Genomic DNA, 25,244 nt, shown 5'->3' with positions numbered 1-25,244 from the left:
TCACTTTAGTTCGCCCTCCACCCAAAACGCAGTGTTTGCCCGATCAGGCCTGATCGGTCGCCCACACGTGCGTTCACCCACGCCCGCCCTGCCGCAGTGACAAAAAAAAAAATTTTTATATTTGCACAATCACTTTACAAGCGCTGCAGCAAAAAAAAATCAGTTTTGATATTTCTTTATCAACCACAGCGGCCTCCGGTACTTCGTTAGCGTCCCATTTGTAAGACAGGCTCGCTTTTTTTCTTGGGTAGTCTCAGGGAATACCCCTAAATTTAGTAGCCCAAATGTCAAACAGGGGGTATTCTTCTGAAGAGGCCTACAGGCTTCTGAACCAGTCGGATGAGGAATGGGAACCCTCATCTGATGAATCTAGCGGGTCAGAATATGAACCTGTAGAAAGCAGTGGCAGTCTGACCCACAGTTCGGACGAGGAGGTTGAGGTCCCTGATACCACCAGGCGTACCCGGCCCGTGTCGCTAGACCACAGGTTGCACAGGATCCGCTTCAAGGGCAGAAGAGTGGGGCTGGCGCTGTCGGATTACGTGGTGAGGCATACACCAGCAGCGCAGCCCTTCCTGGACCTAGTACCAGCACTGCCCTACAACATGGTGAAGTGGCGAGCACCAGAAGGGCAGTTGAAGGTGGCACGTGCAGTAGTTACCCCGTCGCAGCCACCGCACAGACAGGCCCGTAGACCCCCTAGAATCCCTGAGGTGCTGGCAAATCATGATTGGCAGTCCCCAACTTCAGCCGCACCAGTAGTTCCCCCTTTCACCGCCCAGTCTGGAGTTCGGGTTGAGACAGCTCAGATCGGTTCGGCCCAGGGATTTTTTGAGCTGTTCTTGACTGCGGAGCTCTTGGACATAATCGTGGTAGAAACAAACCGGTATGCCACACAATTTATATCCGCCAACCCGGGAAGCTATTATGCCCAGCCTTTCCGGTGGAAACCAGTCCAAGTTTCCGAAATTAAAACTTTTCTGGGCCTTCTCCTCAACATGGGTCTAACCAAAAAGCATGAATTGCGGTCATATTGGTCCACGAACCCAATTCATCACATGCCCATGTTCTCTGCTGCCATGTCCAGGGCACGATTTGAGGCCATCCTGCGTTTCCTGCACTTTAGCGACAACACCACCTCCCGTCCCTGAGGCCACCCAGCTTTTGACCGGCTCCACAAAATTCGGCCCCTCATAGACCACTTCAACCAGAAATTTGCAGATTTGTATACCCCTGAGCAAAATATCTGCGTAGACGAGTCCCTAATACATTTTGCTGGGCGCCTTGGCTTCAAACAATACATCCCAAGCAAGCGCGCCCGGTATGGGGTCAAATTGTATAAGCTCTGTGAAAGGGCCACAGGCTATACCCACAAATTTCGGATCTATAAGGGAAAAGATCAGACCCTGGAGCCGGTCGGTTGCCCTGACTACCTGGGGAGCAGTGGGAAGACAGTCTGGGACTTGGTGTCACCCTTATTTGGCAAAGGGTACCATCTTTATGTGGACAATTTCTACACAAGTGTGGCCCTCTTCAGGCATTTGTTCCTAGAACAGATTGGCTGCTGTGGCACCGCGCTAACTAGTCGCGCGGGCTTCCCCCAACGGCTCATTACCACCCGTCTTGCAAGGGGGGAGAGGGCTGCCTTGTGTACCCAAGAACTGCTCGCGGTGAAATGGAGAGACAAGCGTGACGTTCACATGCTCTCCTCCATTCACGCAGACACGACAATCCAAATTGAGTGAGCAACCAGTGTCATTGAAAAGCCCCTCTCAGTCCACGACTATAACCTTCACATGGGAGGGGTGGACTTCAATGACCAGATGTTGGCTCCGTATTTAGTTTCCCGACGCACCAGACGCTGGTATAAGAAGGTGTCTGTATATTTAATTCAATTGGTTCTGTATAATAGTTTTGTTCTCTACAGTAAGGCTGGGAGAACAGGATCCTTTCTCAAATTTCAGGAAGAGATCATCGAGAACCTCCTGTATCCAGGAGGTTCCGTGGCCCCATCCACCAGTGTAGTTAGCCGTCTACACGAGCGACATTTCCCCAATGTCGTTCCTGGTACCTCAACCCAACCGTCACCCCGAAAAAGATGTTGTGTCTGTAGCAGGAGTGGAATAAGGCGTAACACCCACTATTTCTGTCCTGACAGCCCTGACTACCCTGCCCTATGCTTAGGGGAGTTTTTCCGGAAGTACCACACACAGGTACACTTAGCATAGGGATCACATCTCACAGGACAGGTACACAGGGCTATTAGGGCCCATTCACACACAGCTGCTGTAAACCTCTCCTTTCACATGGGACAAAGTGCATAATGCACTTCGCCACATCTTTGGGCGCTTTGCACATTGTCCCATGGGGAAGGAGAAGTTTGTCCTATAAAAAGGTAAAAAAAAAAAACAGTAAGCAAAAAAGTTAACGTTCAGTTCCAAAAGTTAAATAAAGTTTATATGTTCTGTTCAAAGGTTATTATAAAGTTAATAAAATTATTGCGTTGTGGCCTGTTTTTTTTTTTTTTACCTTCCAGGTGGACCAACCGATCGACTAGCTGCAGCACTGATGTGCATTCTGACAGAAGCATTGCGCTGCTGTCAGATTACACACAAGTCGGTGTATGCAGCGCTGCAAGACGAGATTTCTCCTCTGCAGTAAAAGATACGTTTGCGGAGGCATATGAGCTGAGGAGGTGGCGGTGTTCATATGCTTTGGCAAACACCTTGTATATAAAAAAAAAAAAATCCTGGCAATGATTTATTCATCCACATCGATTGATGTGAATGGAGAAATCGGGTTTGCCAGGGCATACGAGCTAAGTGGGTATGGATGTTGGGCGGAGCTCCTACGTCCTAGCAGACGCCTTTCCCCGCCTCTTTTTTTTGGGCAGAGATTTTTTCATCCACATTGATCGATGCGAATGAAGAAATCTGTGCTGTTCATTTTTTTCTTTCAGCCCAGAGGCTGAACGAAAAAAAAATAATCTCATTACCTGTATGCTCAATATAAGGAGAATAGCAGAAACTCTGGCCATACATGTAATGATTGCGGAGACCCTCAAATGCCAGGGCAGTACAAACACCCCACAAATGACCCCATTTTGGAAAGAAGACACCCCAAGGTATTCGCTGAGGGGCATATTGAGTCCATGAAAGATTGAAATTTTTGTCCCAAGTTAGCGGAAAGTGAGACTTTGTGAGAAAAAAAAATTAATCAATTTCCGCTAACTTAGGCCAAAAAAAAAATAATAATTCTATTAACTCGCCAGGCCCCTCATTGAATACCTTGGGGTGTCTTCTTTCCAAAATGGGGTCACATTTGGGGTATTTATACTGCCCTGGCTTTTTAGGGGCCCTAAAGCGTGAGAAGAAGTCTGGGATCCAAATGTCTAAAAATGCCCTCCTAAAAGGAATTTGGGCATCTTTGCGCATCTAGGCTGCAAAAAAGTGTCACACATGTGGTATCGCTGTACTCAGGAGTAGTTGGGGAATGTGTTTTGGGGTGACCCATGCTGGGTGAGAGAAATATCTCGGCAAAAGACAACTTTTCCAATTTTTTTATACAAAGTTGGCACTTGACCAAGATTTTTCTCTCACCCAGCATGGGTATATGTAAAATGACACCCCAAAACACATTCCCCAACTTCTCCTGAGTACGGCGATACCACATGTGTGACACTTTTTTTCAGCCTAGGTGGGCAAATGGGCCCACATTCCAAAGAGCACCTTTCGGATTTCACAGGGCATTTTTTTTTACATTTGGATCCCAGACTTCTTCTTACGCATATGGGCCCCTAAAATGACAGGGCAGTATAACTACCCCACAAGTGACCCCATTTTGGAAAGAAGGCACCCCAAGGTATTCCGTGAGGGGCATGGCGAGTTCCTAGAATTTTTTATTTTTTGTCACAAGTTAGCGGAAAATGATGATTCTTTTTTTTTTTTTATTACAAAGTCTCATATTCCACTAACTTGTGAAAAAAAATAAAAAATTCTAGGAACTCGTCATGCCCCTCACGGAATACCTTGGGGTGTCTTCTTTCCAAAATGGGGTCACTTGTGGGGTAGTTATACTGCCCTGGCATTTTAGGGGCCCAAATGCGTGCAAAGTAGTATGCAATCAAAATCTGTAAAAAATGGCCTGTGAAATCCGAAAGGTTTCACACATTCCCCAACTTCTCCAGAGTACGGCGATTCCACATGTGTGACATTTTTTTGCCGCCTAGGTGGGCAAAGGGGCCCACATTCCAAAGAGCACCTTTCGGATTTCACAGGCCATTTTTTACAGATTTTGATTGCATACTACTTTGCACGCATTTGGGCCCCTAAAATGCCAGGGCAGTATAACTACACCACAAGTGACCCCATTTTGCAAAGAAGACACCCCAAGGTATTTCATGATGGGCACAGTGAGTTCATGGAAGTTTTTATTTTTTGTCACAAGTTAGTGGAATATGAGACTTTGTAAGGAAAAAAAAATATCATAATTTTCCGCTAACTTGTGACAAAAAATAAAAAGTTCTATGAACTCACTATGCCCATCAGCGAATACCTTAGGGTGTCTACTTTCCGAAATGGGGTCATTTGTGGGGGTTTTCTACTGTCTGGGCATTGTAGAACCTCAGGAAACATGACAGGTGCTCAGAAAGTCAGAGCTGCTTCAAAAAGCGGAAATTCTCATTTTTGGACCATAGTTTGTAAATGCTATAACTTTTACCCAAACCATTTTTTTTTACCCAAACATTTTTTTTTTTATCAAAGAAAATAAATTTATATATGGATGTCGTTTTTTTTTAAAAAAAAAATACAACTGAAAGTGAAAAATGTCATTTTTTTGCAAAAATTTCGTTACATTTCGATTAATAACAAAAAAAGTAAAATGTCAGCAGCAATGAAATACCACCAAATGAAAGCTCTATTAGTGAGAAGAAAAGGAGGTAGAATTCATTTGGGTGGTAAGTTGCATGACCGAGCAATAAATGGTGAAAATAGTGTAGTGCAGAAGTGTAAAAAGTGGCCTGGTCATTAAGGGTGTTTCAGCTAGGGGGTTGAAGTGGTTAAGATGATTACAATGGTGAAGTCAGAGTGACCAGTGAGAGTAGATCACTTTGACTGGATTTTCCCTTTAACCCCTTCCTGTCAAACAACTTTTTATTTCTCAGCTTACCATATAAGGTTTTTTTTTTGTGGGACTAGTTATCTATTGTGCACCATTCAATATTATGTAGTTGAAAAATAATAAATAGGGTGGAATTGGGGGGGAAAAAAACACTGTCAACATTCTTCTAGGAAAGGGAAATCATTTCAAATTTTAATAACTTTTTGCATTGTTAACATTTTATTTATTTATTTTACTTTTTTTTAGCCCTCTGAACGAACTAAATATTAGATCATTAGATCCCTTCTACCATAGATTACAGTCTATGGGAAAATTGCCCCGACATGACTAAGGTAGGCCTGGGCAGCCGTGCCCACTGGACAGCTCACAGGGGAGCATAGCGTTGGGAGGTGTTTGGTTGCTTGGCCACAGGGGGCAGCCGATTCCTGGTAAAAGATCTTCAAATGCTGAAACCACAATGGACTATGACATCTGAGGAGTTAAATGTCCGTGATGAGTGTGGTCTTGATCACAAATACTGGAGGCAAGTGTCTGCTTTGTCATCTTTAAAGACCTGACTTCCACCGATGCTGGGAAGGGGTTAAGGTCTGTATTTCTACAGTTATAAAAAAAAACATTCTATTCATCACTGCCACTTAGGGAGATAACAAAAAATATCAGGGATTTTATTTTTATTTTTTAACAACATGAAAAGAACATCATCTAAGTTGCCACATTAAAGCTTTACTTGTTTCTACTTCGTCAGTTCTGCAATATAAGTACAGTGACTGCAGAGGACACAGAACAGGGGTTAGGGGAGTTCTGAGAAGCTGACCCCTGATATCAAAGGTAAATTATACAATTAATACTTTTTTCTAGCTCATCATGAACTAAAAACTTGAAAAAAAGATTTGACAATCAAGCTATTAAAAGCAGAAGTGATATGATATCCAAGTGGACATTAATCACTTCATGCCTCAAACAAATGATTATTACTGAGAAATACTAATGCCAATGCATTTAGCTACTGTTGTTTTAGGTGTACTTTACTTGGTTTTAACAGACAAAAAATAAAAATATTGAAGATGAAGAGTACAAGTTCTTGGTGCTGAATTGTGCTCTATATCTGTATGTTCTTAAAATAAAAAATAGTTAAGATGTCATTGTGTCTTCTTACTGCAACGGAACAGGCAGACATATAAAAGCATATCCAGTGCGAACTATAGACACAGCCATCAACTAATAATAATAATGCAAGTTGTTAGCATTCGTTTGAATGATCTTAGTGCAGGCCATCATTGCATCACTGTGAAATTAATGCTGACCATGTTCATTGTTACATTTTAGATCTGCATTACTAAGTATAATATACAAAAACTTTTGACTGGCGCAGACAGTGACCAAATAATCTAACAACTGGTTCTCAATTTCCCCTAAGGATCTACAGTTTGTACGAACAGGCAAATACTGTCCTGTGGGGATACCCTTCTTCAAGGGGAGGGGTGGCAGCTGTCCCAATCGAGAAAGCTGTTGGTGGCTTTTTACAATATACCTTAGTGTGTAACTGTCTGTAGCTCAGTTTAGCAATTCTCAAGTAATTTCAAGGATTTTGAATAATTCTCATCCATGAATTGGAGACCCAGATATTCTGGTGATGCAACAAACTCCTTAAAATCTTATAAAGATGAAGACAATAACAAAGACATGTTCAATTTATCTTAGCCAAAAAATCACTTAATTCTAAGGCTGTACAACTTTGTAAAAGCAAATAGTTTACAATGTTATTGGACTAACTGTGAAATACTGTAATGGCTTTCAAGAATGTAGTTTTATTTGAAAAGTTCACTCATGGCACAAATTGTGTGACAACTTCTAAAGTCTCAAGGATGTTTGGCACAAAAAAAAAAAAAAAAAAAAACACCAGGACTACCACTGACCCTGAACAATATACATGACATTGGTTTTGTCACAATATACACTCACCTAAAGAATTATTAGGAACACCATACTAATACGGTGTTGGACCCCCTTTTGCCTTCAGAACTGCCTTAATTCTACGTGGCATTGATTCAACAAGGTGCTGATAGCATTCTTTAGAAATGTTGGCCCATATTGATAGGATAGCATCTTGCAGTTGATGGAGATTTGAGGGATGCACATCCAGGGCACGAAGCTCCCGTTCCACCACATCCCAAAGATGCTCTATTGGGTTGAGATCCGGTGACTGTGGGGGCCATTTTAGTACAGTGAACTCATTGTCGTGTTTAAGAAACCAATTTGAAATGATTCGAGGTTTGTGACATGGTGCATTATCCTGCTGGAAGTAGCCATCAGAGGATGGGTACATGGTGGTCATGAAGGGATGGACATGGTCAGAAACAATGCTCAGGTAGCCAATTGGCACTAAGGGCCCTAAAGTCTGCCCAGAAAACATCCCCCACACCATTACACCACCACCACCAGCCAGCACAGTGGTAACAAGGCATGATGGATACATGTTCTCATTCTGTTTACGCCAAATTCGGACTCTACCATTTGAATGTCTCAACAGAAATCGAGACTCATCAGAGCAGGCAACATTTTTCCAGTCTTCAACAGTCCAATTTTGGTGAGCTTGTGCAAATTGTTGCCTCTTTTTCCTATTTGTAGTGGAGATGAGTGGTACCCGGTGGGGTCTTCTGCTGTTGTAGCCCATCCGCCTCAAGGTTGTGCGTGTTGAGGCTTCACAAATGCTTTGCTGCATACCTTGGTTGTAACGAGTGGTTATTTCAGTCAACGTTGCTCTTCTATCAGCTTGAATCAGTCGGCCCATTCTCCTCTGACCTCTAGCATCAACAAGTCATTTTCGCCCACAGGACTGCCGCATACTGGATGTTTTTCCCTTTTCACACCATTCTTTGTAAACCCTAGAAATAGTTGTGCGTGAAAATCCCAGTAACTGAGCAGATTGTGAAATACTCAGACCAGCCCACCTGGCACCAACAACCATGTCACGCTCAAAATTGCTTAAATCACCTTTCTTTCCCATTCTGACATTCAGTTTGGAGTTCAGGAGATTGTTTTGACCAGGACCACAACCCTACATGCATTGAAGCAACTGCCATGTGATTGGTTGACCAGATAATCGCAATAATGAGAAATAGAACAGGTGTTCCTAATAATTCTTTAGGTGAGTGTATATCGACTGACAATGGAAAATGGAATCGCTTAGGGGTGCACCGAAATTCCGGCGGCCGAAAATGCACCTAATCCATTTCGGCCGATATTGATACATATCGGCAGAAAATAGCGGGGAGGGACTACTTTCTGAATGAAGGAGGCGGCGCAGGAATGTGACGTCAGTCGTGACGCTGCCGCTCGTCTGCCCGGCCGGCCAGCATTAAGATAACAGCCCTGTGAGTAGGATGTGGCTATATTGAATGTTCTACTGCAGAGGGGGCCTCATGAATAGAATCCTTATTAATTGTACACATTTTATAACTAGTCTGTACTGGAGCGGCAATGGGGGGGGGGGGGGGTGTCTGTGGATGGCACTGTTATGGGGTGGGTGGGGGTCTGTGGATGGCACTGTTATGGGGTGGGTGGGGGTCTGTGGATGGCACTGTTATGGGGTGGGTGGGGGTCTGTGGATGGCACTGTTATGGGGTGGGGGGGGTCTGTGGATGGCACTGTTATGGGGTGGGGGGGTCTGTGGATGGCACTGTTATGGGGTGGGGGGGGTCTGTGGATGGCACTGTTATGGGGTGGGGGGGTCTGTGGATGGCACTGTTATGGGGTGGGGGGGGGGTCTGTGGATGGCACTGTTATGGGGTGGGGGTCTGTGGATGGCACTGTTATGAGGTGGGGGGGGGGGTCTGTGGATGGCACTGTTATAAATATCATTAAAAAAAATTGTATTTTAAAAGTATTTGGGCAAAAAGGCAGTTTCGGTTTCGGTTTTCGGTCAAGGGCATCCAGAATTTTCATTTCGGTGCACCCCTAGAATCGCTTAGTTGTATGTATTCATACATTTGCAGGATTATATTAAGCTCCAAAATTCTAGTTCTAAGCTCCATTGTTGATATTTTATGAGAAATGCAATTATTTATTAAAAGAGGAATGTCAAGGGAGTTGACAGGTCCTTAGCATACCCAATATGGGAGATTTATCAAAACTATCTAAAAGAAAAACTAGCCGATGTTGTCCATAGCAATCAGCAAATAACATTTAAACAGAGAAACAAAGTGTTATCTGATTATGAATTATAATGGATTTAAATTATAATAAGACTAACTTTCATGGTCCTTCTTTGTGGGTTTCCCGTCCTTCATTGTTCAGTTGGTTTAACCTTGCCTGGACATCTTCATCTGACCAAAGGAGAATAGATATAAGAGACCAAATAATTAAATGCCCTACTCCTGTTTTATTACTCATTACAGAGGTTGTCCAAGTTATTTACAAATTTGCCCCATGCCACCTAATGCTTTAAAACAAAAAAAATGCGTTCTATACTCAACCTCTTTCTCCCTCGCCATTCCTAATGGGGCCTATCTGGTCTGCCTAAAAGGCTGCAGTAAGTGACTTGCAGTTATACAGAACATGGCCACTGCAGGCTTGTATACTAACAGTAGAAGACAACCATACCAGCAGTGCTCAGAAAGGCGGGGGAGAAAGAAGTGAGCATATAGTCTTTTTTTTTAAAATTTAAAGCATTCATTGTCATGGGACATATCTGTAATTCATTTGGATAATCCATTCAATCAATTTAGTGAAATCTACACAATGATAAAAGGGAAACCTCAAGACGCTAGTTAGCATGCTAACTTGCAAAGCTCAAATAAACAGATACCCCATTTAAGGCCTACTTTCACAATGGCGGTTCTGGGTCCGCTTGTCAGATCCGTTTCAGGGCTCTCATAAGCGGTCCAAAACAGATCAGTATAGCCCCAATGCATTCTGAATGGATAAGGATCCGTTTAGAATGCATCAGTTTGGCTGCGTTTGAACTCCGTTGCGTTTTTTAGATGGTCACTAAAACGCAGCTTGCAGAATTTTGGTGACCGCCTGACTATGCAGAGCCAAACGGATTCCTCCTGACTTACAATGTCAATGGGGACGGATCCATTTTTCACTGACACAATATGGTGCAATTGAAAACTGATCCATCCCCCATTGACTTTCAATGTAAATCAAGACGGATCAGTTTTGACTTTTTTTTTTAATTTTATGAATAATGCAAACGGATCCGTTATTAATGGATACAAGAGTTTGCATTATTGGTGCGGATCCGTCTGTGCAGATAAAAGACGGATCTGCACCAAACGCGAGTGTGAAAGTAGCCTAAGAAGCAGCAGGTAAAATCAGACAGGTTCAAGAATGTAACATCTAAGCAAGATAAAAAACAGATTATAATTGAAAGTGTATGCTTGTGATATATTTAGGGACATTTGGTCCTGTTCACATTACATGGTTTATCACACAGTGATCTCTTTTGAATATATAAAAAAAAAAACTTACCACATGAATGTCCTTCAACATCATCCAAAAGATTGGCCGTAGAGGCTGCTGTTCCAAGTCTGCAGATTTTGTTAAGGGTAAAACTAATGGCATAAGTAGTGTAGACTCATTTTTGGAATCTTTGCCGAGGTGAATCAGAATACACTTCCGCTTCCGTGTTTTTGCGCCTCCAAATGCCACAGTCACAATTGACTATGGCATCTGAAGGGTTAAAAGTCTGCAATCAACTTTACCACTTGTCGCGGACATGAGCCCCAGGCACCATATTTAAAGTCCCAACCGCCAAAAGTATAAACACTTTTTTTTTACGCCCCATAAGACGTACTTTTTCCCCCAAAAAATGGGGGAGGGGGGGAATGCCCCTGCGTCTTATGGGGCGAATGCGGACAGTTTTACATCGCAGGCTGCGATGTACGAGTGAGCGGGGAGGGACTGGGAGGAGGAGCTGGGGGCCGGCAATAGCGGTGGGGCGGTGCAGTCACTGGACTATAGCCCCGCCGCTCCAGTGCTGCACAATACAAATATAAAATGTCTTATTCAATTAAAAGTGATTACACATGTCCCCCCACTCCTAATATTACCGTACATCCTAACAGCTTCTGTAGAATGCAGGCAGGCAAGCCGGGCGGGCAGCAGCGTAACTCCCTGATGTCACGTGCCTGCGCCGCCTACTTTATGAATAAAGCAGGCGGCGCAGGCAAGTGACGTCAGTGAGTGACGCTTCCCTGCATTGTACAGAAGCTGTTAGGCTGTACGGCAGGGATGTCAAACTCATGGCCCTCCAGCTGTTGCAAAACTACAACTCCCATCATGCCTGGGCATACTACAGCTATCAGGGAATGATGGGAGTTGTAGTTTTGCAACATCTGGAGGGCCATGAGTTTGACATCCATGCTGTACGGTAATATTAGGAGTGAGGGGGCATGTTTAACCGCCTCCGGACCGCCTAACACAGATGTGCGGTCCGGAGGCGGCAGCGCTGCGCACAACGACGCATATACGCGTCATCGCGAGACGCGAGATGACGCGCTATGCGGCCCGCGCATGTGCAGTTCGGGCCGGCATTTCGTCATCAGCTTGCCAGCCAATGATCGCGGCTGGCAAGCTGATGATTTTCAAAAAATCCAATCAGAGAGCCAGATAACAGATCAAAACGCAGTGTTTGCCCGATCAGGCCTGATCGGTCGCCCACACGTGCGTTCACCCACGCCCGCCCCACCGCAGTGACAAAAAAAATTTTTTTTTTGATCACTGCACATTCAGTTTACACGCACTGCGGCGATAAAAAAAATCAGTCTTGATATTTTTTATCAACCACAGCGGCCTCCGGTACTTCGCTAGCCTCCCCTTTGTAAGACAAGCTTGCTTTTTTTTTCTTGGGTAGTCTCAGGGAATACCCCTAAATTTAGTTGCCCAAAATGTCAAACAGGGGGTATTCCTCTGAAGAGGCCTACAGGCTTCTGACCCAGTCGGATGAGGAGTGGGAACCCTCATCTGATGAATCCAGCGGGTCAAAATACGAACCTGTAGAAAGCAGTGGCTCTCTGACCCAAAGTTCGGACGAGGAGGCTGAGGTCCCTGATAGCACCAGGCGTACCCGCCCCCGTGTCGCTAGACCACAGGTTGCGCAGGATCATCTTCAAGAGCAGCAGAGTGGGGCTGGTGCTGTCGGATTACGTGGTGAGGCATACACCAGCAGCCCAGCCCTCCCTGGACCTAGTACCAGCACTGCCGTACAACCTGGTGAAGTAGCGAGCACCAGAAGGGCAGTTGAAGCTGGTACGGTGGCACGTGCAGTAGTGACCCCGTCGCAGCCACCGCAAAGACGTGCCCGTAGAGCCCCTAGAATCCCAGAGGTGCTGGCAAACCCCGATTGGCAGTCCCCAACTTCGCACCTGTAGTTTTCCCTTTCACGGCCCAGTCTGGAGTTCGGGTTGAGACAGCTCAGATCGGTTCGGCCCTGAGATTTTTTTGAGCTGTTCTTGACTGCGGAGCTCTTACGACATAGTTGTGGCCGAAACAAACAGGTATGCCACACAATTTATCACCGCTAACCCGGGAAGCTTTTATGCCCAGCCTTTCCGGTGGAAACCAGTCCAAGTTTCCGAAATTAAAACTTTTCTGGGCCTCCTCCTCAACATGGGCCTGACAAAAAAGCATGAATTGCGGTCATATTGGTCCACGAACCCAATTCATCACATGCCCATGTTCTCTGCTGCTATGTCCAGGGCACGTTTTGAGGCCATCCTGCGTTTCCTGCACTTTAGCGACAACACCGCCTCCCGTCCCAGAGGCCACCCTGCTTTTGACCGGCTCCACAAAATTCGGCCCCTCATTGACCATTTCAACCAGAAATTTGCAGATTTGTATACCCCAGAGCAAAACATCTGCGTAGACGAGTCCCTGATACATTTTACCGGGCGCCTTGGCTTCAAACAATACATCCCAAGCAAGCGCGCCCGGTATGGGGTCAAATTGTATAAGCTCTGTGAAAGGGCCACAGGCTATACCCACAAATTTCGGATCTATGAGGGAAAAGATCAGACCCTGGAGCCGGTCGGTTGCCCTGACTACCTGGGGAGCAGTGGGAAGACAGTTTGGGACTTGGTGTCACCCTTATTCGGCAAGGGGTACCATCTTTATGTGGACAATTTTTACACAAGTGTGGCCCTCTTTAGGTATTTGTTTCTAGAACGGATTGGCGCCTGTGGTACCTCGCGAACTAGTCGCGCGGGCTTCCCCCAACGGCTCGTTACCACCCGTCTTGCAAGGGGGCAGAGGGCCGCACTGTGTAACGAAGAACTGCTCGCGGTGAAATGGAGAGACAAGCGTGACGTTTACATGCTCTCCTCCATTCACGCAGACACGACAATACAAATTGGGCGAGCAACCCGTGTCATTGAAAAGCCCCTCTCAGTTCACGACTATAATTTGCTCATGGGAGGGGTGGACTTCAATGACCAGATGTTGTCTCCGTATTTAGTTTCCCGCAGAACCAGACGCTGGTATAAGAAGGTGTCTGTATATTTAATTCAATTGGCTCTGTATAATAGTTTTGTTCTCTACAGTAAGGCTGGGAGAACTGGATCCTTCCTCAAATTTCAGGAAGAGATCATCGAGAACCTCCTGTACCCAGGAGGTTCCGTGGCCCCATCCACCAGTGTAGTTAGCCGTCTACACGAGCGACATTTCCCCAATGTCGTTCCTGGTACCTCAACCCAACCGTCACCCCGAAAAAGATGTCGTGTCTGTAGCAGGAGTGGAATAAGGCGTGACACCCGCTATTTCTGTCCTGACTGTCCTGACCACCCTGCCCTATGCTTTGGAGAGTGTTTCCGGAAGTACCACTCACAGGTACACTATTAGCATAGGGATCATCTCACCAGGACAGGCACACAGGGCTATTAGGGCCCATTCACTCACAAAGCTGCTGCAAACGTCTCCTTTCACATGGGACAAAGTGCATAACGCACTTCGCCACATCTTTGGGCGATTTGCGCTTTGCACATTGACCCATGGGGAAGGAGAGGTTTGTTCTATAAAGGTAAAAAAAAAAAGAACACCAGTAAGCAAAAAGGTTAATGTTCAGTTAAAAAAGTTAAAGTTTATATATTCTGTTCCAAAGTTAATAAAATTATTGCGTTTCGGCCTGGTTTTTTCCTTTTTTTTTTTTACCTTCCAGATGGACCAACTGATCGATTAGCTGCAGCACTGATGTGCATTCTGACAGAAGCTGCTGTCAGATTACACGCAAGTCGGTGTATGCGGCGCTGCAAGACGAGATTTCTACTCTGCAGTAACAGATACGTTTGCCGATGCATACGAGCTGAGGAGGAGGCGGCGTTCCTATGCTTTGGCAAACACTTTGTATATATAAAAAAATAAAAATCCCGGCAATGATTTATTCCTCCACATCGATTGATGTGAATGGAGAAATCTGGTTTGCCAGGGCATACGAGCTAAGTGGGTATGGATGTAGGGCGGAGCTCCTACGTCCTGGCAGACGCCTTTCCCCTCCATTTTTTTTTTTGGCAGAGATTTTTTCATCCACATTGATCGATGCGAATGAAGAAATCTGTGCCGTTCATTTTTTTCTTTCAGCCCAGAGGCTGAACGGAAAAAAAGAAAAATCTCATTACCTGTATGCTCAATATAAGGAGAATAGCAGAAACTCCTAATGCTGGCCATACATGTAATGATTGTGGAGACCCTCAAATGCCAGGGCAGTACAAACACCCCACAACTGACCCCATTTTGGAAAGAAGACACCCCAAGGTATTCGCTGAGGGGCATATTGAGTCCATGAAAGATTAAAATTTTTGTCCTAAGTTAGCGGAAAGTGAGACTTTGTGAGAAAAAACAAAAAAAAATCAATTTCCGCTAACTTATGCGGAAAAAAAAAATTCTATGAACTTGCCAGGCCCCTCATTGGATACCTTGGGGTGTCTTCTTCCCAAAGTGGGGTCACATGTGGGGTATTTATACTGCCCTGGCTTTTTAGGGGCCCGAAAGCGTGAGAAGAAGTCTGGGATCCAAATGTCTAAAAATGCCCTCCTAAAAGGAATTTGGGCACCTTTGCGCATCTAGGCTGCAAAAAAGTGTCACACATCTGGTATCGCCGTACTCAGGAGAAGTTGGGGAATGTGTTTTGGGGTGTCATTTTACATATACCCATGCTGGGTGAGAAAAATATCTTGGTCAAATGCCAACTTTGTATAAAAAAATGGGAAAAGTTGTCTTTTGCCAAGATATTTCTCTCACCCAGCATGGGTATATGTAAAATGACACCCCAAAACACATTCCCCAACTTCTCCTGAGTACAGCGATACCAGATGTGTGACACTTTTTTGCTGCCAAGGTGGGCAAAGGGGCACATATTCCAAAGTGCACCTTTCGGATTTCACCGGTCATTTTTTACAGATTTTGATTGCAAAGTACTTCTCACACATATGGGCCCCTAAATTGCCAGGGCAGTATAACTACGCCACAAGTGACCCCATTTTGGAAAGAAGACACCCCAAGGTATTCCGTGAGGGGCTTGGTGAGTTCCTAGAATTTTTTATTTTTTGTCGCAAGTTAGTGGAATATGAGACTTTGTAAGAAAAAATAAAAATAAAAAATCATCATCATTTTCCGCTAACTTGTGACAAAAAATAAAAAGTTCTATGAACTCACTATGCCCATCAGCGAATACCTTAGGGTGTCTACTTTCCGAAATGGGGTCATTTGTGGGGTTTTTCTACTGTTTGGGCATTGTAGAACCTCAGGAATCATGACAGGTGCTCAGAAAGTCAGAGCTGCTTCAAAAAGCGGAAATTCACATTTTTGTACCATAGTGTGTAAACGCTATAACTTTTACCCAAACCATTTTTTTTTTTTTGCCCGAACATTTTTTTTTTATCAAAGACATGTAGAACAATAAATTTGGCGAAAAATTTATATATGGATGTCGTTTTTTTTTTGCAAAATTTTACAGCTGAAAGTGAAAAATGTCATTTTTTTGCAAAAAAATCGTTACATTTTGATTAATAACAAAAAAAGTAAAAATGTCAGCAGCAATAAAATACCACCAAATGAAAGCTCTATTAGTGAGAAGAAAAGGAGGTAAAATTCATTTGGGTGGTAAGTTGCATGACCGAGCAATAAACGGTGAAAGGAGTGTAGTGCCGAAGTGTAAAAAGTGCTCTGGTCATGAAGGGGGTTTCAGCTAGCGGGGTTGAAGTGGTTAATCACTTTTAATTGAATAAGACATTTTATATTTGTATACTGGAGTGGGGGGATCTGTGAATGACAGTTTTATGGGGAACATCTGTGGATGGCACTGTTATGGGGTGGGGGGGGGTCAGTGGATGGCACATATACAAACCGGATTCCAAAAAAGTTGGGACACTATACAAATCGTGAATAAAAACTGAATACAATGATGTGGAGGTGCCAACTTCTAATATTTTATTCAGAATAGAACATAAATCACGGAACAAAAGTTTAAACTGAGAAAATGTACCATTTTAAGGGAAAAATATGTTGAATCAGAATTTCATGGTGTAAACAAATCCCCAAAAAGTTGTGACAAGTCCATTTTCACCACTGTGTGGCATCTCCCCTTCTTCTTACAACACTCAACAGACGTCTGGGGACCGAGGAGACCAGTTTCTCAAGTTTAGAAATAGGAATGCTCTCCCATTCTTGTCTAATACAGGCCTCTAACTGTTCAATCTTCTTGGGCCTTCTTTGTTGCACCTTCCTCTTTATGATGCACCAAATGTTCTTGATGCAGAATGTGATCTGGCATTATCTTGTTGAAAAATGCAGGGTCTTCCCTGAAAGAGATGACGTCTGGATGGGAGCATATGTTGTTCTAGAACCTGAATATATTTTTCTGCATTGATGGTGCCTTTCCAGACATGCAGGCTGCCCATGCCACATGCACTCATGCAACCCCATACCATCAGAGATGCAGGCTTCTGAACTGAGCGTTGATAACAACTTGGGTTGTCCTTGTCCTCTTTTGTCCGGATGACATGGCGTCCCAGATTTCCAAAAAGAACTTCGAATCGTGACTCGTCTGACCACAGAACAGTCTTCCATTTTGCCACACTCCATTTTAAATGATCCCTGGCCCAGTGAAAACGCCAGAGCTTGTGGATCTTGCTTAGAAATAGCTTCTTCTTTGCACTGTAGAGTTTCAGCTGGCAACGGCGGATGGCACGGTGGATTGTGTTCACTGACAATGGTTTCTGGAAGTATTCCTGAGCCCATTCTGTGATTTCCTTTACAGTAGCATTCTTGTTTGTGGTGCAGTGTCGTTTAAGGGCCCGGAGATCACGGGCATCCAGTATGGTTTTACGGCCTTGACCCTTACGCACAGAGATTGTTCCAGATTCTCTGAATCTTCGGATGATGTTATGCACAGTTGATGATGATAGATGCAAAGTCTTTGCAATTTTTCGCTGGGTAACACCTTTCTGATATTGCTCCACTATCTTTCTGCGCAACATTGTGGGAATTGGTGATCCTCTACCCATCTTGGCTTCTGAGAGACACTGCCACTCTGAGAAGCTCTTTTTATACCCAATCATGTTGCCAATTGACCTAATTAGTGTTACTTGGTCTTCCAGCTCTTCGTTATGCTCAAATTTACTTTTTCCAGCCTCTTATTGCTACTTGTCCCAACTTTTTGGGGATTTGTTGACACCGTGAAAATTTGAATCAACGTATTTTTCCTTTAAAATGATACATTTACTCGGATTAAACGTTTGATCTTTCATCTACGTTCTATTACAAATAAAATATTGACATTTGCCATCTCCACATCATTGCATTCAGTTTTTATTCACAATTTGTTTAGTGTCCCAACTTTTTGGGAATCCGGTTTGTATAACAGTGCCAGCCACAGATCCCCCCCCATAACAGTGTCTGTCATCCACAGATCCCCCCATAACAGTGTCCGTCATCCACAGATCCCCCCTATAACACTGTCATCCAAAGATTCCCTCATATCAGTGTCCGTCATCCACAGAACCCCCCATAACAGTGTCCGTCATCCACAGATCCCCACCATAACAGTGTCCGTCATCCACAGATCCCCCCATAAAAGTGTCCGTCATCCACAGATCCCCCCCATAACAGTGCATCATCCACAGATCCCCATAACAGTGCGTCATCCACAGATTCCCCCCATAACAGTGCGTCATCCACAGATTCCCCCATAACAGTGCGTCATCCACAGATTCCCCCAATAACAGTGCGTCATCCACAGATCCCCATAACAGTGCATCATCCACAGATCCCCCCCATAACAGTGTCATCCACAGATCCCCCCATAACAATGCGTCATTCACAGATCCCCCATAACAGTGTGTCCTTCACAGATCCCCCCCCATAACAGTGTCCTTCACAGATCCCCCCATAACAGTGTCCTTCACAGATCCCCCCATAACAGTGTCCTTCACAGATCCCCAGTAATAGTGCCATCCACAGACCATCATTAGTTCCAAACCCACCAAAAGCATACCTTTTGGTTAAAAATATTTTTAACCAATTTTCCTCCCCAAAAACCTAGGTGCGTCTAAGGCTACTTTCACACTTGCGGCAGGACGGATCCGACAGGCTGTTCATCCTGTCGGATCCGTCCTTCCACTGCTTCGCCGTGCCGCCGCTCCGTCCCCATTGACTATAATGGGGACGGGGGCGGCACTCCGGCGCAGTGCGGCAGTTCGTGGACAGAGGCCACCGGTCTAAAAGGTCGGACATGCAGGACTTTTAGTCCGGCGGCCTTTCGCCGTGCACTGCCGTATTATAGTCAATGGGGACGGGGCGGCGGTCCGGCAAAACAGCGGAAGGACGGATCCAACAGGGTTAACAGCCTGTCGGATCCGTCCTGCCGCAAGTGTGAAAGTACCCTTATGGGCCGGTGCGTCTTATAGGGCGAGAAATACGGTACTTAAGACTGTGGGGAACGGGTTAAAATCAGATGGTATTACGAAATGTCTTGTTTCTTCAAGCTACCACCACAGGTTGCCTCTCATTACTTCCAAGCTGTGCAATTAATGCTTCTGCAAAACATTTGCCATTTAAATCCTCGATTTAAAAGAACACCCTATTATAGGCCATAATCTTTTGAAGAATATCTTGCCTTGGACAATTAACATCATGGCTATTATTCACAATCTTAAAGGGGTTGTCAAATTATTTTTTTGGGTTCTTTGCAAGTGTCTAATTAAGCAAATGTAAGGGTTTTCAATTTACTTCATTCATCTACAATGGCCCTGTTCTCCTAGTTAGCTGAGAGTCACATGACCTGTGATGTCAGTCTTTCCCTGCTATGTAGAGGTGAGGGAGGAGGTCTGCCTCTGTGCATGGAACCTCACTGTGAAGGCTGTTCTGGTTAGAGCCACAAGCCCCGCCCCCTGTACTGCCAGATCTGCTGGCTGAGCTGCCTGCCCTGTGTCTCCCCTTCCACTGGATTCCTCAGCAAAGTTTAACCCCTTCTACCATCAGCAGCACAGACTCAGGGTTAGAGGCTCTGCCTCAGGTACTGAGCATCTGCAGGGTTTCCTCCTATCCAGGCACTGAAGAGACAAATGCTGTGCATAGGATCTTCCCTCCCTCCTCACCTTAAAGACACAGAACTGACAAACCAGAGGAGTTCTCTCCTCTACGCTATTCTGCTGTCTGCAGAGCATTGCACAAGAACAGGTAGGGAGAAGATCCTGTGTGTATCAGTAATGTCATTGTACTGAACAGCTGGGACTTGTAGTACTACAAATCCAACATAAGTATTCCAACAGTCACACTGTAGACAGGTCAGCAATTAAATTCACTCCCTTTGAGTAGGAGGAGGCAAAGGCAGTATTTGTTGACACCCACAAATATTCATGAGGAGCCCTACAACTGCATGTCAACAAAGGGACTGAGCTATCGAAATGAGTAAATATCCTTTTTTTTCCCTAAAACTTGCTTAGCCTATGTATATATTGGTGACCATCAGATCTACAATTTTTTGTTTTACATAATTCAGACAACGCCTTTAAGTCAGCGCATAGTTGCTTCTTAATTAAAGAAAACGGAAGCCTCTGTATGAAATAACAAATTTTGATGCAATATTTCTTACAGAAAAATTACACTTTTTTGTAGGGCCAACTGATCATGGCAACATATTCACCAGGAACTTTCCCAGTGTATCCAGTAAATGTATCCTGCAGGCGCAGTGTGTAAGACCTTAAAACAGCTTTCTTTTAAGACTGGCACACGAATGGCCGTTTGTGACCTTACAATCATTATAGCACAACAGGGACTGTCACTGTTTAAAGTCCTTACTAAAAGTTTATAAAACTGTAGCCTACAGATCTAGGGCTCATGCACACAGCTGTTGCCCGGCCATGCTTACATTTCGGCCGGCAAACAGCGGGTCTCCATTATATGGGCATCAGCCACGTGCACCTCATATAACAGATACGGACCCACTCACTTGAATGGGTCTGCAATCCGGGAGATACGGTTTGGTGCGCAACAGAGGCGTGGATCTGAAGCACTACGGGGTGCTTTCGTGGGTTTTCTGTCCGCGCCTCTGCACCACAAAAAAGTACTGCATGCACTACTTTTTGGTGGTGTGGACTGACTGATGCGGATCACGGACCCCATTCAACTGAGTGGGTCTGCGTCTGCAGACGGTGGTCACATGGTCACTGCCTGTGCAGAGCAATTTGTGGTCTGCAGCAAGAGCAAGGCTGGCATACGGTCATGTGCATGAGCCCTTACACATAAGCAATCCTTTTAGACTCATTCTTAAAGAAAATTCACAAAAAAATGATTCTGTAAATTCCTCCCCTATTAGATCATATATTGCCTGAGGATCATAGATGATGGTCTGAGGTATATGATTCACAGGAAAGAAAGGGCCGGATAAAACAGACACAAACGTACCTATTCTATCCCTATTAGGCCCTTCCTAATCCTCAGCCCAGGGACACCCCTTTATGGTAGGGGGGGATCCCTGTCCTCGTGCCTAACCTGCAGGTCACCTAGTTACACCCTTCATAACAAATCACAGGCAAATCATACATCGCAGGCTGATACCAAATGCTGAGATTGCTAACAGTGTACCAAACAAAGGCAATTTAAATCATATGATAGGACAAATGCACAAAAACGAAATCCCGACGCAGCATTTCCCCAGTAACAAAGTAAGACTGGTTCATCAGGGGTTTAAATCACATATATCAATTAGGCAGAATCTCAGGGTAAAGACTCTGACTAGTATGGTAGATAAACAGAGGTGCCTTCAATAAAGACCCACTGGGAGACTTGGGCTATGATTAGGGCTGCAGTAAACGAATATTTTTGTAATCGAGTATTCTATCGATTATATTTCTCGATTCATCGAGTAATCTAATAAGAAAAAGCTACTTAAAATAACGTACGTAATTAGGTATGTATAAAGTTATTGGTTTGAAGGGGTTAATAACTTTATACATGCCTAATGCCAAGGTGCTTCCATTAACCCCTCCAAACCAATAACTTTATACATGCCCATTGGGTTTGGAGGGGTTAATGGAAGCACCTTGGCATTAGGCATGTATAAAGTTATTGGTCTGAAGAGGTTAATGAAAGCACCTTGGAGGTGCCTTCATTAACCCCTCTCTAAACCAATAACTTTATACATGCCAAGGTGGTGCTTGCAGCCTCCATTAACCACTCTCTCTCCATCTGCCTCCCCCCAGCCTCTGATCTGCTTGCCCCCGCCTCTGATCTGGCCCCCCCCCCAGCCTCTGATCTGACCCCCCCCAGCCTCTGATCTGGCTCCCCCCCCCCAGCCTCTGATCTGGCTCCCCCCCCCCCCCAGCCTCTGATCTGGCTCCCCCCCCCCCCAGCCTCTGATCTGGCTCCCCCCCCCCCCAGCCTCTGATCTGGCTCCCCCCCCCCCCAGCCTCTGATCTGGCTCCCCCCCCCCAGCCTCTGATCTGGCTCCCCCCCCCAGCCTCTGATCTGGCTCTCCCCCCCCCCAGCCTCTGATCTGGCTCCCCCCCCCCAGCCTCTGATCTGGCTCCCCCCCCCAGCCTCTGATCTGGCTCCCCCCCCCCCAGCCTCTGATCTGGCTCCCCCCCCCAGCCTCTGATCTGGCTCCCCCCCCCCAGCCTCTGATCTGGCTCCCCCCCCCCCCAGCCTCTGATCTGGCTCCCCCCCCCCAGCCTCTGATCTGCCTTCCCCCCCCCAGCCTCTGATCTGCCTCCCCCCCCCAGCCTCTGATCTGCCTCCCCCCCCCCAGCCTCTGATCTGCCTCCCCCCCCCCAGCCTCTGATCTGCCTCCCCCCCCAGCTTCTGATCTGCCTCCCCCCCCCAGCTTCTGATCTGCCTCCCCCCAGCTCTGATCTGCCTCCCCTCCCTCCCCCCAGCCTCTGATCTGCCTCCCCTCCCTCCCCCCAGCCTCTGATCTGCCTCCCCTCCCTCCCCCCAGCCTCTGATATGCCCCCTCTGGTAACGCAACCCCCCTCCCTCCCTCCCCAGTATTAATCATTGGTGGCAGTGGCCACAGGGTCCCCCTCCCCCCCCCCCCCCCATCATTGGTGGCAGTGTCAGTTCCGATCGGAGCCCCAGCAGTGTAATGCTGGGGCTCCGATCGGTTACCATGGGAGCCAGGACGCTGCTTAAGTCCTGGCTGCCATGGTATGTTAGTAGTGAGCAGAGAGCAGCGCATTATACTCACGTGCGCTGTGGCCGCCGGTCGCTCCTTCTTCTGTCTGTGCGGCGGATTGCTAATGCTTACAGCATTAGCAATGCGCCGCACAGACCTATGAGAAGGAGCAACCGCCGGCCACAGCGCACGTGAGTATAATGCGCTGCTCTCTGCTCACTAACATACCATGGCAGCCAGGACTTAAGCAGCGTCCTGGCTCCCATGGTAACCGATCGGAGCCCCAGCATTACACTGCTGGGGCTCCGATCGGAACTGACACTGCCACCAATGATGGGGGGGAGGAGGGGGACCCTGTGGGATATGGCCGACACATTCATTGGTGGCGCAGTGGCCACAGTCCCTCCCCTCCCCTCCTCCTCCGTCCCTCCCCTCCTCCTCCTACTTGGTCTTCAGCGGCAGCCGCGCACAGTGGGGAGGGAGAGACTCCCTCCTCCTCCCTCAGCTGTGCCGGCCGCTCAGTCCTGCCTCTCTGGCCCCGGAGGACACGGAAGCGGTGAGTGAGACGCTTAATTTCACTCCCGCTCCGTGATCACGTGATCTGAACGATTCCTCGATGCAGGGAAACTGCATCGATGAATTTTTTGACTCGATTTAATCGAGTTATTCGAATAATCGTTTCAGCCCTAGCTATGATGTAGGCTTCTTAGGTGGCAGGTGTCTCCACAAGTGTGCTATTTGTATTACTATAAGAACTACTTTATCTGGGCTTGATTTGAGCTTTTATTTTAAAAGCAATTATTAAAAGTTATATTATATTATATATATGTAGGAAGTGTTTAAAGTGTAGTTCTTCATCATGCACATGACCATACAGCCTTAGTCGTACCAACTTACCTTTTCAGCAGGGGCGCCGCCCACACTCCATCGTTCCGCACTGCAAGCGCTTCACTCCCGCTCCGTGGTCACATGACAAAAATGAATCCTCGATGCAAAAAATTTGTGTGTGTCGGATTACTCGATTTAGTCGAGTACTCGTTGCGGCCCTAGTCCGCTCCCAACCCGCATTTTTGGAGGATCAGATGCGGATCCATTTAGTGAGCTGTCCGCATTTGTATGGCCATTCCATGGTCCCGCAAACCATACAGTATTCTATTCTTGTCCATTTCTATTTAAGTGAAAAAGAAAATGGCATACACAGCCAGGATCTGTGCTTTGCGGATCCACAATGTGCATTAGCACTAAATCTAGCACTTTTGTCTAGAAAAGCTATTCCTACTCCACCCTCCTACTAGAGTGAGATTGCAGTTTTTTTGTGGCTTTTTAAAAAAAAAAAGTGTCAGTGATAAATCTGGAGTGAAATTCATTAACATATCTAACCACACCCACCCCACTTTCTCTCCCATATTTCAAAACTGGAGGGAGTGGTATAAAATGCAAAAAATTGCAAAAGTTGACGTAAAGACACAACTACTGCAGACAATCACATGTCATATAGTGATGACCTACTCCCCTTGCATCACTGCAACTGGTCACGCAACCCCTTTAATGTACATGTGCAAGAAGAAATGAATTTCACTTGCCACGGGAAACACTGGGTACTGTGTGTTATGTTACATAGCACAATAGGATACACTTGGTGTTTGAGCAAATGTTTTCTCCGAGATTTTCTCATTTTTGTTTTCTCTGAAAATGCTCTGGCAATCTCCAACAACTTCTTTCTGGTTGCTGAAAAAAAGTAAAATAAATAAATCATTATCAAGTCCTCAAGACATAGAGAAGAAGTATTTTGTGAAAGTACACAAAGTTCTGTTTCTTCAGCGATGGATCATGTGATGAGCGCAGTGACGTCACCACAGGTACTTTTCTTCAAAGAAGAAGACAGAAGAGAAGCCGGGCTGCGCAAACAAGTTGATTAAGGTCATTCAATTTATTTATATTTTTTATCCCCTCCATCACTATTTTACTAAGCATTCTGTATTAAGAATGCTATTATTTTCTCGTATAACCAGGTTATAAGGGAAAATAATAAAATCTACAGAACACCTAACCCAAACCCGAACTTCTGTGAAGAAGTCTGGATTCGGGTCTGGGTACCAAACATGCCGATTCTTCTCACACGCGTGCAAAACGCATTAAAACGCTTTGCACTCGCTGGGGAAAAATCGTGCATGTTCCCGGACGCACCCACATCTTTTCCCGCAACTCCCGTGTGAACCCAGCCTAAGGGTGTGTACACTTATGCAACCATATTATTTTATTTCTATATTTTTCTTCCCTCCACCTAAAAGATTTTTGTTTTTTTCAATTGAGTTGTACAGTTTATAGGTCACATTAAAGGTGGAAAAAGTTCTGAAAGTTGTCTCTTTTTTTTTTACATCACAGAAACCTGACATTTTAACAGGGGTGTGTAGACTTTTTATATCCACTGTATATCTGCAAACATAAATTGACATGCTGAATATATAGATCAAATGGTTCTGAATACATGCCATCCATAATTGCTGGTAGCAAG

At 45.5% G+C, this 25,244-nt stretch overlaps 1 protein-coding gene across 4 annotated transcripts in view; it reads right to left on the bottom strand.

Moving 5' to 3' along the window:
• CUEDC1 (CUE domain containing 1) overlaps nucleotides 1-25,244 on the bottom strand; it is a 222,985-nt gene that overhangs the window by 4,236 nt on the left and 193,505 nt on the right. For all 4 annotated transcript variants that reach the window (XM_044287415.1, XM_044287416.1, XM_044287417.1 and 1 more), the window contains exons 9-11: nucleotides 24,364-24,457; nucleotides 10,597-10,655; nucleotides 9,374-9,446 (exon numbers count right to left, since the gene is read on the bottom strand). In XM_044287415.1, coding sequence (XP_044143350.1) covers nucleotides 9,376-9,446; nucleotides 10,597-10,655; nucleotides 24,364-24,457 — 224 coding nt within the window. In that variant the 3' untranslated portion in view covers nucleotides 9,374-9,375. The remainder of the gene's footprint in view (nucleotides 1-9,373; nucleotides 9,447-10,596; nucleotides 10,656-24,363; nucleotides 24,458-25,244) is intronic.

This window comes from Bufo gargarizans, chromosome 3, assembly GCF_014858855.1.
Source record: "Bufo gargarizans isolate SCDJY-AF-19 chromosome 3, ASM1485885v1, whole genome shotgun sequence".
Taxonomy (NCBI): Eukaryota; Metazoa; Chordata; class Amphibia; order Anura; family Bufonidae; genus Bufo; species Bufo gargarizans.
The sequence above is the reverse complement of the archived record's forward strand: the minus strand, read 5'-3'. Positions and strand labels throughout refer to the sequence as shown.